This window comes from Podarcis muralis, chromosome 13 (genome assembly GCF_964188315.1).
Source record: "Podarcis muralis chromosome 13, rPodMur119.hap1.1, whole genome shotgun sequence".
Classification (NCBI taxonomy): domain Eukaryota; kingdom Metazoa; phylum Chordata; class Lepidosauria; order Squamata; family Lacertidae; genus Podarcis; species Podarcis muralis.
In genome coordinates this window covers 31,781,521-31,796,142 of record NC_135667.1, presented here as the reverse complement: position 1 = coordinate 31,796,142, position 14,622 = coordinate 31,781,521, and the positions used below count along the sequence as shown (strand labels likewise).

At 45.1% G+C, this 14,622-nt stretch overlaps 1 protein-coding gene across 5 annotated transcripts in view; it reads left to right on the top strand.

The window, feature by feature from the left end:
- Positions 1 to 14,622, top strand: part of MLLT6 (MLLT6, PHD finger containing) — a 92,322-nt gene that overhangs the window by 12,529 nt on the left and 65,171 nt on the right. For all 5 annotated transcript variants that reach the window (XM_028703940.2, XM_028703941.2, XM_028703938.2 and 2 more), the window contains exon 2: positions 6,805 to 6,884. In XM_028703940.2, the coding sequence (XP_028559773.2) occupies positions 6,805 to 6,884 (80 nt within the window). The remainder of the gene's footprint in view (positions 1 to 6,804; positions 6,885 to 14,622) is intronic.

The following is a 14,622-nucleotide window of genomic DNA, read 5'->3' as shown; positions in this document are numbered from 1 at the left end:
TCTTCAAACTCGTATGCTTGGGCTACAATCCTAGGCATACGTACCAGGGAGTAAGTCCCAATGAACACAGTGGATCTTACTTTATTTTTTATTTTATTTAAGATATTTACCGTATTGGCCTGAATATAAGATGCACCAGAATATAAACCACAACTTTAAAATGTAGGGGGGAAAGGAAAAAAAGCTCCCAGGCTGCTTTCTCCGGGCGGGAGGGGGGGAGCTACGCCACTTTGCCAGCGGCCTTCCCCCCTTTCCCCTTCTCTCAGACAGCATAGGGGAGGCTTGGGAGCCGCAGTTGGGATGGGCGCTGTTGTACCACACCCCCAACAGCCCTCATGGTGCATAGCTGTCAAACGTCCCTTATTTGGCGGGACAGTCCCTTATCCCAGTGCCATGTCCCGCTGCTGTCCCTTATTGATGAGGCTTCATTTGGCTGCTGGCTGGGCTTTCTGCCTTTGGCTCGGAGGGGCTCAGAAGTTGAACATACCTGTGTTCGGAAAATCCCTTATTTTGGCTGCTGATCCCTTATTTTCGAGGCTGCTGGTCCCTTATTTTCAAATCTGTAAGTTGACAGCTATGTCATGGTGGCATCCTGGGCTGGAGGGGGGAGCTCTCCATTCTGGCCTTGGGAGACAAGGCAGGGCTACGAACCTAGAACAGCTGTTTCAGCAGTGATATTGTAGGGTTGTGAAAATAAGCCGCACTTTAACTTTTCATGGTCGGAATTTGGGGGGGAAGTGTGGCTTATATTCGGGCCAATATGGTACATACTACTTTATTCTTTGCATTTCAGCAGTGTACATAAAAAAACCAATCCACAGAACATGGGGCAATAACAGAATTAAAATGTATCATAAAACCCAAGCACTACTTTAAAACGCTTGATGAAAGTCTTAGCGATGCACCTAAATTTCAGCAAGGAGGGTGTCTGTCTAAGCTCAAGGTGGGAAGGAGTTCCACAAGCTTGGGCCCACTACACTCAATGCATACAGACATAGGACTGTGCTGTAAAGTTCATCCATAAAGGTAAAGGTAAAGGGACCCCTGACCATTAGGTCCAGTCGTGGCCGACTTTGGGGTTGCAGCGCTCATCTCGCTTTATTGGCCGAGGGAGCCGGCGTACAGTTTCTGGGTCATGTGGCCAGCATGACTAAGCTGCTTCTGGCGAACCAGAGCAGCGAACAGAAACACCGTTTACCTTCCCGCTGGAGCGGTACCTGTTTATCTACTTGCACTTTGACGTGCTTTCGAACTGCTAGGTTGGCAGGAGCAGGGACTGAGCAACGGGAGCTCACCCCGTTGCGGGGATTCGATCCGCCGACCTTCTGATCGGCAAGTTCTAGGCTCTGTGGTTTAACCCACAGTGCCACCCGTGTCCCACTAAAAAAAAAGTTTATACTAAAAAAGTTCATCCATAGATACAGGTAGTCTTTAATTTCTGCAGTGGTATAGCACCATGATTTGCAACACTGCACTGATGCATTTGATCCTATGAGCTTTCCAAAAGAAATAAAACAACTCTGCAGAGCACGTTGTGAGAACATTTATAAGTGGGTCCTTCTGCATTCATTTTAATGTACTGCCAGTTTGAAGCTGTCTCTTGAGGCGAGCAGGATATCACACAGATGTCCACCAGGTTGAAAAAGAGCTCTCTGCCGTTCAGAAGACCACCTAACAAAACTATTACTTTGTTTGGAAAACTGGAGGGGAAAGCTAAGGTGTTAAATTAATTTGCTCTTGATTTGGACTTTAGGAACATGGTTAAGTATGCTTCATAGGACTGAAGAATTTGTGGCAGAGGAAGGAGAAAGAGAGGCCCAGGGCTTTAGGAACATCAGCGCCATGGATCTTAAAGGAAATTCTGCCTGAGTGAGAAGCCAGCTTCTTAAGTTCTCTGGCACAAGTTCTGTGTATGTAGATGAATAATGAGATGCTCAGTTCTCTGCCCTAGTAACCAAAAAGGTACAGTCGCTGGAGGATTGCTTCCATGTAGCATTCTTAGTTTCAGTAAACAGAGAGGGAGGTGGCAAAAGATAGGAAATCTGTCAGTTCCAGAATCTAATTATGCCAGTCTTCAGTTCTCCACATTGCAACATCAATTTATGAATATTTTTTAAAAGTCCTCATGAACATTCATCAGCATTTTGGTGCAAATTTCTCCCCATATACACATTTTTGTATGCCATTTTGCTGAAGCTACACATTTTTGCAAAGCAATTTCCCCAGATATAATGCATTCTTGTATGCTTACTTTCACTATTATATGCATTTTTATGCACACTTTACCCCAGTTTTCATACACATTACATGGCTGGAGACCTGTACTGCAAAAATGGGAGAAGTGTGACTTTCGAAGGTTTGCTGCATTTCAGTTTGTATACTGTTTTAGAAAGAACAAATTGGGTAGGTTTGCCTTTAAATGTGGATCGAATCAAGTTTCCTCACCCCCCCCCCATCCATAGTGGTGGCACTTGCAAAACGTTATTTGACTTATTTGGCTTTATTTCAACATGATGAAATGAATGGGCTAAGGCACATTCTGTGCAATCATTCTGCATTGTCAGAAATTGCATTCTAATCTCTTCAACCATGGTGTGAGTCAAGCAAATGTGCTTATATTGAGTGAATTTGGGTGCAGTATTTTGCTTTGCTTCAGGGAAGGGCCAAAGTACTCAGCAGGACATTGAGCCCTTCATCGTGACTGCTGGGAATACTCGCTTAATTTAAGCCAGAGCGCAATTTAGGGAGGGCAGCCAGGGACAGACCCACAAACACACTCTCTCACATGTTTCAGATCACGTGGACCAATATCTCTTGGCCAGCTTTGCTGGTTCTGCACTCTGAATGACTATTCATATAAACAGTGAAGTGTACTTATGCTCTAAGTATGCATGCCAATTACCAAAGTCACAAACTCTTCTTCTGAAAAAGAAATGAAAGAGCAAATCTCTGGCAGCAGTGCTATAATTATTATGGGGAATAAAAAGAGTCACCGCATCACATGTTCTTAAAATAAGCAGCCTTTTTTGTGGTAACTTACAGTGCAATTCTGTAAGCGTCTGTTCATAAGTAAGCCCATCTGAATCCATTTGGACTTACTCCCATGCAAAGTATGTATAGGATTGCACCCTTAGTCTTAAATATATCCAAAAGAGGAGCTTTCAAGCTTGTGGACAAACTCTCTTTCTCTGCCTCCCTCCCTCTCCTACTAATACGTACATGAAATAGTTCTCCTGAATGTCAGTGCTAATCTCTGGGTGACTTGAAGCTGTACTCAAAGAGAAAAGACCGACTGGGCATGCACAGAGTGTTTTCTTCTCCCTGTTGCGTAACTGCAGCTGGTGCCATTCAGTATTTATCCAGTCACCTGAAGATTATCTTTCAGAACAGAAACCAAGATTCCCAGTCTGCCCTGAACATCTCTCATGTTACATAAAGCTGTAAATTTCACAAAGACCTTTTGTTTTTGATAAGCAAAGTTTTAAAATAGCAATGCAAATATATATATATTCATTTGCAATGTTGATGTAGTTTTATCGATTGCATTTTCCCTCATTTATAAGTTCGTATGCTTTCTCTCCTGCCCCTATCCTTTGTTCTCTTCCTTGCCTTCGCAACATATTCCTTTCATCTCTTCCTTGAAACAGGAAGGAATATAAACAGGAAGGGATTTTCATACAATTTCTCAGTGGCGCTGGATTATTCTTGCCTCTCCTGCTAAAGTGGGACCCAAGACCTTTTCGTCTGCCAGAGCTCTTATATATAGCTCTCTGTTTTCCATACTTGTCTGGACTCCTGGGCTCTTTTTGGGGAGTTGCCCTTTCCCTCCTGATTTCAATACGTCATCTTATTTATTTATTTTTAAAACCCACAACAACCTTCTTTTGGCTCAAGTTAAGTTTTGAGCCATAGATAGAGGCATGGAAGAAACCTGGACATTTACATCTGGCCTGGGTTGTTGTAGGCTGCTCTCCAACAACACCAGGTCTGCCAAAGTGTTGCAAATCACAAGGAGAGAGTGATTTATGCTCTAGCCCCCAGCCCCCTTTCCTCACTGCTTTTTTTTTGCTGAATTACACCAAAAAATCCGTCTAGATAGACCTGCATTCTGTGACCAACTTTCGGGAATCTCACAGGTACGGGGCATAGCTCCAAGTTTCTCCCCTTCGTGTTTTGTTTCCAGCGTCTAGTATTCAGAGTTTATATATTTCATTTTAAACCCTTCCTGCTGCTCAAACTCAAGATAATTGTTCCCACCGTAGGATTCCGTGTAGCAGTTCCAAAGAACACAATAAAACAGTCCTCATAACCTCTCGCTCTAGGGTGGGGAAACTTTCTCAGCCTGGGGGCCGCATTCCACCATAGGCAGCCTTACGAGGGCCAATGGTGGGCGGAGCAATGGCTATAACACATACCTTTGCACAGCAGGCTGCATTCCAGCTTCTCACAAGTCAGAGATTTTTACACACACACACACACACACACACACACACACACACACACACACCTCCCCACCCTCCATCCTGGAGAACAAGAAGCAGTGAGAAGAGGTGAAGGGTGGTGTTGGGAGCCTTCTTCGTGTTGGTGCCCTGCTTGTGGAATTCCCTCCCCAGGAAGCCTTGCCTGGCGCCAACAGCATTGTACTTTCAGAATGAGACCAGGGTGTTCCTTTATTCTCCTGGCATTTTGACTTTTTGGGGGCGGGTGGGTGAGAGGGATGAGCAGCAGCTGCAGCAGCACCTTTGTGTGTTTTCATTTGGGTTGTATTTTCTGTATTATGCTTTTAGTTTTGTAAGATCTCATGGCAAACTGCCTTGAAAGCGTGCCTGAATGCTCATGTTTATAGAGAGTTTGCAACCCATGTTTATTGGTAGGAATGATGTTCTTTGGCTTGTCTGCTTCGGGAACCACAACGCCTTACAGTTCAATCCTAGGCATGTCTGTGCAGTGGGAATTACACACAAACTTCCAGGCACATGTGTGTAGCAGCCTTCCCCAACCTGGTGCCCTCCAGATGTTTTGGGCTACAGGTGTTTCCCAACTACCTCTCTATTGAGCACACATCCTAATTTTTCTGCAGGGAGATTAGATGACATTGACTATTTATTGAGCATTCATTTCAATGTGCTTGCGGGAAGGTTGGAGCAAGCGTTACCCCACACTTTCCAACGTATTTTCCCTGTCAGTCAAAAACTCTGCTCTCTTGGGGAAGCAGGTTTGTTATGTGAGATTTCGCAAGCAACTCTGATTTATAGAATTGTAGGGTTGAGAGAGACCGCAAAGGATTCTCTGGTCCAGCCCCCTGCAATGCAGGAATCTGCGCAATCTGAATTTGCTGGCCTGCTATTGAATCCTGCATGAAAGCAGTAATAATCTGGAAGCACCCTACAAATGTGGCCCGTGGTCAGGGATGATAGGTGTTGTAGGACCCAGCCCTGCTTGGTCCCAAGTCTCGAGGCAGTGTAACCCATTCATTGTGCCCCCCTATGCCTGCCTCCTCAGAAGTAAGCCTCGCCAAAATCAGGAAAGGGTGCACAGAATTGGAGACTGAAGTATTCTTCCACATTTCTAAGCAAATCCTTGGCACCTCCCATTTAGCCTTACATGGAGAGCCATAGCTTGAATAAATGAACTACCCCTAAGCTACAGCCCTCCCCGCCTGGTCAAGGGTCATCCTAAAACAGGGTTCCCAAACTTGGGTCTCCAGCTGTTTTGGGACTACAGTTCCCATCATCCCTGATCACTGACCTTGCTAGTTAGGGATGATGGGAGTTGTAGTCCAGAAAACTTGGAGAGACCCAAGTTTGGGAAACTGTGTTCTAAAACCTGTTGTCAAAATTGTTTCTCAATGGTTAGGTTCAGTAAATTAAAGCTGAGTGGGAGGCAGCTGCTTTTAAGTTCGGATACTTTTATCCATGAGCACCTTCTTCAAATGAATACTTTTCCTTAAGTTACCTCTTACCTTTTTAAGCACTGTGCCAGGTTCAAAGAGTTTCCCCCTACAGGATCACTTAACTGACAGAAACGTCCCTAAAAGAAGCAGATTTTATTCTTCAGATGGAAGGTCTTAAAACCTAGGCAGGCAAATCGGTGCTCCCAATGGGGCAGTGTACTGCTAACCCTACCTTGCTACAGCTATAGAGCTCAAATCTAAAGTCTGGCTGTAGGACCTTAGAGCTGAGCTGCCTTTTTAAGATGAAGGTTGTCAACAAACCGTGGACTCGCTGAGGGGTAGAATTTATATGGTTCGTTTTTGAGGGGAAGGGGACACTGCTTTGATCTAGCAAGCTCAGGTCTGCTCTCAATTTGCCTTAATTGACAATAGCTTTTTGGAAACACTACTCATAACAAAGGGAAAGGCAGGCAACTACGTACTCTGTGGAGCTTAGCTTTGCAGAGTGCTCCTTCCAAAGCAGGGAGAGTTGGCAGATTTGCAGCCTGGTAGGCCTGCACAACTTATGAACCCACCAAGCTGAATGGAGCCACTAGCTCAAGTTGTGGCCTGCCAACTGCTTGAAAACCTCCTGTTTTGTGGTGTGGGCAGGCCACAAAAAACCAGAAGGTTTATTGAGCTGTCTCCTATGACTGGCTGGATGTGTTTGGCTCAGTGCATCACAAGTTGTGCAGGCATACAGCATGAGATTTGAGAAGCCCAGCCGAGCCTAAGAGACTGAATAAGGGGGGGGGGGGAGGGTTGTGTTGGAGGGGACCAGCCCAGATTTGCAGCTGGAATAGGAGCTTCTAAACATACACACAGTACATACCCGCACATTTCACTCTTTGTATTTTCCTCTTCCCTCACAGCATGCTATGGAATTGTTCAGGTTCCCACTGGACCGTGGTTTTGTCGAAAATGTGAATCCCAAGAAAGAGCCGCCAGGGTGGTGAGTATGTCAGAAGAATTGCCCTGTGCTGGGTCAGGCCCAAGTTCCAATTACCCCAGCATCCTGTTACCGACAGTGATCAGCCAGGTGCGTCTGTGAAGCTCACAGAAACAGAACATGAAGGCAGCAGCCTGCTTAGGTTGCCATCTGGAATGTTGAGGTAGATTGCCTCTGAAGGTGGAGGCTGAGGCCAGTGAGCACTAGGCAACTAAATGGTTGGCACTGGTGCCTACATAATTTGCCAGTTTCTCCACACCTATGCAGACCTGGTTCTAGGGTCACTATCTGAGGTGGGCACAGAAGTAGCACTCCCTGTTTGTATTTATTTATTTTTTACCTCATGTGACCCCCTGTATTGCAGGAGCACCTATATTTCACATTTTCTCTCTAGCTCTATACATTGAGTGGCTATTATTCTAAAAAACAACAACAACAGCAATGACTTTATATGTGCTAGGAGGTGTTTAAAATTTCTGCGGTGCCCTGTGTGAGGCCAAAATTCAGGGCCCCTCCCACCTCTCCTTCCATTCTGCTTATTTCACTACATCATAGCTGTGTTTTTAAAAGCGGACAAATAGTCTTTCCTTTTTCCCCCTTGGTCATTTAATTTTGCACATCCCCAATAATGTCCCTCCCACCCTTAGAGTTGCCAACTTTTTCCATTGGTTTTTGCTCTTGTGGCTTTGATCTGCATACATGAGTAGGTAGCAAGTAAGTGCATCTCTCCATGCTGTGAAAAGCTTCAATTTCCCCAAATGAAATGGATATTAAAGGCACAGGAGTAGCACAGGATTTTTTAAAAAATCAGGTGGCAGCTGTATCCACTGTCATAGGAGGCTGAGCAGACCTAGCAAAGGCTGGTTCATTAGGGCAAATGGGGGAGGGGCTGCCCCACCAGCTTCATTCTCTCCTCAGCCTGCCCCCTGCTTGCCTGCCTTACAACCAGCCCCCGGGGTGGCACTACCTGTCAGCTTAATTCTCCTTAATCTTAGTGTTGTCCTCTTAGGGAGGAGAGCAGGGAAGATGGTGGCTTTACCTGACCAGAGCGCTGGATCCATCTGCTGTTTAGGGTCCCTACACACTACCCCAGGCATAGGCAAACTCCAGCCATCCAGATGTTTGGGACTACAACTCCCATCATCCCTGACCACTGGTCCTGTTAGCTAGGGGTGATGGGGATTGTAGTCCCAAACATCTGGAGGGCCGGGGGTTGCCTATGCCTGCTCTATCCCATCAATTTTGGTGGGCAGCCACTGCTGCCCCTAGACCATTGACCACGCTGGCAGGGGATGATGGCAGTTTTAGTCTATTCACACCTGGGGACCTAAAGATGAAGAACACTGGGGTCAGAAGACACCAAAGTCAGGAAGCTAGATAAGAACTTTATTGTCTCCCTTAAAGAAAAACAGAACAGCCCACAAGGGCAACCAATGCAGTTACAAATCAAGGTTATGTGGGTCCCAGTTCTCTAAATCCTTATAACACCAAGAAGGGATAGTTTAGTCCGTAGAGCAGGAGACTCCTAATCTCAGGGTTGTGGGTTCGTGCCCCACACTGGGCAAAAGATCCCTGTGTTGCAAGGGGATTGGAGTAGATGACCCCTGTGGTCCCTTCCAACTCTATGATTCTTTGATAAGAAACACCTGACTCCACCTGGCTACAACTAAGTCCAGTGCCACCTAGTGACTAAACTATATAACGATGCTGTCTATGCACCCTGAAATGGCAACCTCAGCAGCCACCTTGAAGTTTGATGCCCTCTGCTAGGAATTTGAGACGCTGTTTCCCCCCAAGCCTGTCAGAAAGGCTCCCAGTGGGAAAACCCTCTGAATGGGAGCAAATGTCAGTTGGGTTTTCTCCAGATTGACATTTGCTCTCATTTAGCGCCAGAGAGTGGGTTTTCCAGGGGAAAGTAGTGGGGCAAAACTGCTCAGACTCCTTTCTCAAAAACACAGCGTAAGCGAAATAATTCCCTGCAGACTCGTGCGTTCTAGACACGAGACAAGCGGCAGTGTGGATGAGATGAGCCCTGAGCTATTGTGGCAGAGTGGGCATAACTGCTGCTTCTGTTTGGAAGGGTGAAAATAAGACTGCTCTGTTTGTTATACTTGCTGGGGTGACTACCCATTTCCCCCAGTTCAGCGGAGCCTTGCGAGGTGCAGCAACTGAGCTTGGAAGGAACAGATGCACACAGACAAGGCATCCTGTGGCTCAGATTTCTTCTGAGTAAATAAAAATTGGTTCCATCTGCTGCTTGTCACATGACTAAGTAACGTGATCCACACACCATTGTTGATGAGATTTTGTTTTGTTTTGTTTTTTGGGATGAAGTGTTAGTTAAATGATAAGGTGCCCTGGAGGGATTTTGATTAAACATACATTGGGTGGAGGAACAGAGTGTGTGGCTCAGGTACAGTGGTACCTCAGGTTAAGTACTTAATTCGTTCCGGAGGTCTGTTCTTAACCTGAAACTGTTTTTAACCTGAAGCACCACTTTGGCTAATGGGGCCTTCTGCTGCCGCCGCACTGCTGCTGTGCGATTTCTGTTCTCATCCTGGAGCAAAGTTCTTAACCTGAAGCACTATTTCTGGGTTAGCGGAGTCTGTAACCTGAAGCGTATGTAACCTGAAGCGTATGTAACCTGAGATACCACTGTAATCCTAATGCAAGAGCAATCTGATGTCCACCTGAGAGCCTGTTCCTACAGTTGTGGGAGGTCTCTCTTTTTTGCTTCATTAACCTAGGTAGCTGTTATTTGGTGCCTCAAACTTACTGCATTCCATTCAGTGAGGATGCTAGTATGCCTAGCTCATGGGTAGGCAAACTAAGGCCCGGGGGATCTGACCCAATTGCCTTCTAAATCTGGCCCACGGACGGTCCAGGAATCAGCATGTTTTTACATGAGTAGAATGTGTGCTTTTATTTAAAATGCATCTCTGGGTTATTTGTGGGGCATAGGAATTTGTTCACCCCCCCCCCAAAAAAAAATATAGTCTGGCCCCCCACAAGGTCTGAGGGACAGTGGACCGGCCCCCTGCTGAAAAAGTTTGCTGACCCCTGGCCTAGCTTATGGAGAGAGTTTTTAACAGTGTTTGCACATGCTAGATCTGATGTATATAGATTTGTGTAAAAAAGCTGACATTATGTGTAATCACTTCCGATGTTCTTGCAAAGCTTGATTCATTATCAAAGTGCTCTCTCACTCTCTCTGTGTGTGTATACTTAAAAACAAAAAAAGCCTGAGAAGCTTTCATGTCTTTGAGTGAGTACAGAAGTACATAATTTAAGCACCAAGCCTTTTGTACAAGTTCACTAACCACATGTTCTTTTTAGATGTATCATATTCTTTCCTAGAATGAGGTTGCGGGAAATCAGTTCTGTGTATTTGCAGTGCTGTGTTGAATGGCTGGAAATGGGTGATGTCAATATTCCTCCCCCCTCAAAGCAATTTTTCAACATTTAAAAAAGGGATTCTGCTTGCCCACTGCTTTTAAAGAGGGGGATTGAATATAATGTCATTTAGGGACGTGGGTGGCACTGTGGTCTAAACCACTGAGCCTCTTGGGCTTGCCGATCGGAAGGTTGGTGGTTCGAATCCCTGTAACGGGGTGAGCTCCCGTTGCTCTGTCCCAGCTCCTGCCAACCTAGCAGTGCAAGTAGATAAATAGGTACTGCTGTGGCAGGAAGGTAAATGGCATTTCCGTGCGCTCTGGTTTCTGTCATGGTCTTCCGTTGTGCCAGAACTGGTTTAATGGTTTAGTCATGCTGGCCACATGACCCGGAAAGCTGTCTACGGACAAACACCGGCTCCCTCGGCCTGAAAGCGAGATGAGCGCCACAACCTCATAGTCACCTTTGACTGGACTTAACTGTCCAGGGGTCCTTTACTCTTTTTAATAAATGGAACAGCTGGGACTCTTGCCTAAAACCATGGCTATAAAACAAAGTTCAAGGCCCATCAGTATTATTATTATTATTATTATTATTATTATTATTATTATTTCTATACCACTTTATATTTTTAAGGAAAAAATCTCAAAGTGGTTTATAGTTTGTAGTTAGGCCCATTAAATTTAGCTTCTGAGTAGACATACACAAGATAGAAAGTTTTTGCATTTAGATCGGGAACCTGTAGTTTTTGGACTACAACTCCCATCTGCCCTGTCCATCATCTATGCTGGCTGTGACTTATGGATGCTGGAACCCAACAACATATAGATGGCCACAGGTTCTGCGTCGCTGATGAAGAAGATCCTGGGTTCAGTCCCCAGAATATTGAGATTGGGTCAGAGAAAATTCCTGCCTGAATAGTCAATATAGACTATAGTGGTCTGACTCAGTAAAAGGGAATTTCTTGTCTGGCACTTAAAAATTTTTAATAGGGCAGCCAGCCTTCCTGAAGCATGGCAGAAATGGCAAAATGGTACTGAATCGCCATTCAGTTTGCTGGCCAATACATTTGTCAAATGCTTTGTGAAAGCAGGAGAAAGCCAGGCTTGAGCTTTAGGAGAGAAAAATAGTGAACCAAGATTTGCATGTGTTTCTGTACACACCCTTGTGTGCCCTTTTATAACCTGACACTTAGCATACTTCCATACAGCAATACCAGGGTTGCCATTTCAGAAAGTGATTGTTATTCCCCCCCCCCCCCAAAGTTGTAAAAATGTACGTTTTTGAGCTTTTTAAAAGTAAAATCACCAGAAATGGCACTGCCGACATGGGTTGTCATACGTCTGGATTTTCCCGGACATTTTGCCGATTTCCAGCTAGACACAGCTTCTGACAGCAGTATTCCGGGTATGTCTGGGAAATTCCAGACGCATGGCAACCCTAGATACATATATCTCTTTATGTTGATTTTCCATTTTTCCATTTTTAAGGTGCTGTATTACTTTGATTTGGGTCAATTCTGTGTGGATTCTTTGTGTGGAAAGTAATGTTTTTAAAAACAAGCACACCATTCTCAAGTGATATAAGGTCCTGGTATTGTGGTATTCTGTACTTTGGTACCCATTCCCAGCTTTTAAAAGTAGGAAGTTACACCTGGCCTCCTTTGAAGGTGAGAGCATTGGAGATGTGGGCTGAACTTGTGAAGATCTGTTTCCACAAATATTTCTGCAGGTTTTGCCAGGGAAGGGGTGGGTTGCAGACAGTACAGGTACTTCTAGCCCCGCAGCTGCTTGGATATAACCTCCCCCCCCCCCCCGAAAATCCTAGAGGCACAGCAATTGCATGTTCCACAAGTCCCCAGCCATAAGCTGGTTATGGCCACACAAATGAATATGTATTCATTTCTTCCAGAGCTATGTGTTGGCAATAGTTTCTGGGGCCAAGCACTAATTCAAACTGAACCCGAAGCTCAATTTGTGCTAGGGCTCAGTCTACCAGCACCTGTATTCCTGGTAATATATAGAGCTGTAATACATGCACAAATGCCTCTGGGCATGCGCAGAGTGCTTGCCCCTGTATAACCGCAGCTGGATCCCAAATGTCTGAGACTAAACAGCTTCCAAATGTCCAGATGGGCTGAGTCCCAGCTGCTCCTCATTTTAGGAATGACACACTCATTCTCATTCTTCCTTGCATTCCCAAAGCCCCCTCGGGGATGCTGTGCTCCATTAGAAGAAGGAAGTGCTAAAGCTCTGTTTGCTTTGTAAAGGAATTGTCTGGCTGGCCCTTTGAGACTGACTGGCTGGAGGGCAACTCGTGGGAAAGGGAGGGAGGGAAGTGGGGGGGGGGGATCATGTGAAGGCTTTAACAGTCATGTTACAGCAAGGATATTAAAGCCTTCCAAGGGGTGGGTGGGCCGGCTGGCTGGCAGAGCTGTTTAACCCTTCCTGCTAATGATCAGAGCTTTGCTAATAGTGTGGTGGGAGAGGCGCTTTGATCCAAAAGGGATGGAGGGACCTTTTCAAGTGCAAATTTCCCAATGTTAAGGCCCCCTGCCTGCTCTTCTTCTGTCTCTCTGAGTTCCAAGTGCATCCTTTGCAGTAGCAGGCCTGAATCCCTAGACCTCCATCCCTCAAAAGGCAGCCCACCAAAGATCTTTCAGAGACACTTGCCTCTTCCTCCCCACCCCCATCACTGCTACTTTCCTCCGCTGCTTGCAGTGGCTGGTGGCGACCCCCCTCCTCCATCCAAACTAGCTTGTGTGGGGTAGTTTTTGGGGGTGTGCATTTGCATATGTTCGCATGTGCAATTTCAGAAGGACACCTTGCAACCAGGATCAAGTCCAAAGGATAGGGGAGAGCCCCCCAGGAGTAATAGCTCAATGAGCCCTGCCCCACATTTTAACTTGAGCAAAGCCCATCCCCTTTCATTAAGGCTCAACCACTTGAATAAACCAGAGGTCAATATACCACCTTGACATTATGGAGCACCAAGGAGTTATCTGAATTTAGGGGTGTAGGGCAACTTCTGGATAGGAAAGTCTGTGATGCAGGAAATGGAGTCTAGTGAAAAGCTGCTACAAAGACATCTCCAGAGAAGCCACCTTTGGAACTGAACCAATCACCACCTTTACTGCAGGCTATTTCCCATCCATGTTGCTTCTGCACATGTTCAACCATAAACCTGCTTTGCTACGGTGTAAAAAAAATATGTATGAAGATTCTCATATAAATGCATATTTAAAGACATATTTTAAATGTGTTTTCTCATGTTTGATACTTTTTTTGGACCAAGAGTTGTACCAAAACATTCAGGAAGTGAGAAAGCTTTGAACATCTCTAAGGATTGCATGAAATGTATGTTTGTATGCTTGTATATTCGTAATACGTGTGTATTAATGCTGAATTATTTTAATAATAAAAACTTTTCAAATTAAAAAAAAAAGAGAGAGAAAGCTACAGGATCCGCACAATAGTCCAGGAGATGCGGATCATGTTAAGCTTGCATCGGAAAAGATAAAATTCCTTCCCTAGTTGTGTTAGAAAGCATTCCGTATTGTTATATTATTGAATGGAGGGTCAGCAACTGGTGGCCTTATGTTCCAAATCTGCCCTGCTAAGTTTCGATTTTTTTCTAACTCCCCATTTGCCAGGCAAGAGGAGTTTGTGTTGAGAACAGCATCTGTGGCAGCAGGATTTGCCAGTAGTCCAGTTCAGTGGGATAGTGTGGAGCAGGAGCTATCTCTCTGGCAAAACTGGATGTTCTAGAACCATAGAAACGAAAGGGAACCAAAGTCCAACCTCACCCACCTTGTCCCAAAGTTCACATACCACATGCAGAGATTTAGCCTTTGCAATATAGTCCGGAGCATATGCCGCATCAGCATATCGCACGTGGGCCCATTGCCATCATCTCAAATGATTTCTGACTTTTTAAAGATTAAAAATTATGCGAAGGGAGAAAAGAGCAGCCTGACCCAATCCATCAGCTGGTAAAGGAGCTCACTCTTCCTTTTTTCCTTTTGCATCATGTCTGTTACGTTATGTGCCTGTGGGCAGGGGCATTTTTGGAAAAAAATATGTGTACAGTGCTTACAAAATTGGAGATGGTTTATACGACTTCATTACTGTTGTTGTCAGTTAATGATAAATTATTCCATTAGAGATAACCCATTTGTTCAATGATATGACAATAGGAACTTTCAGGAAAAGTTGAGCTGGAGGTGTAAAAAAAAAAGGCATGGGTAATAGTTATTTCTTCCAAATTTTAAAAATTCGTTCCACTTGTTCTATAGCGGTGTGTGTGTGTGTGTGTGTGTGTGTGTGTGTGTGTTTTCTCAGCACTGCCT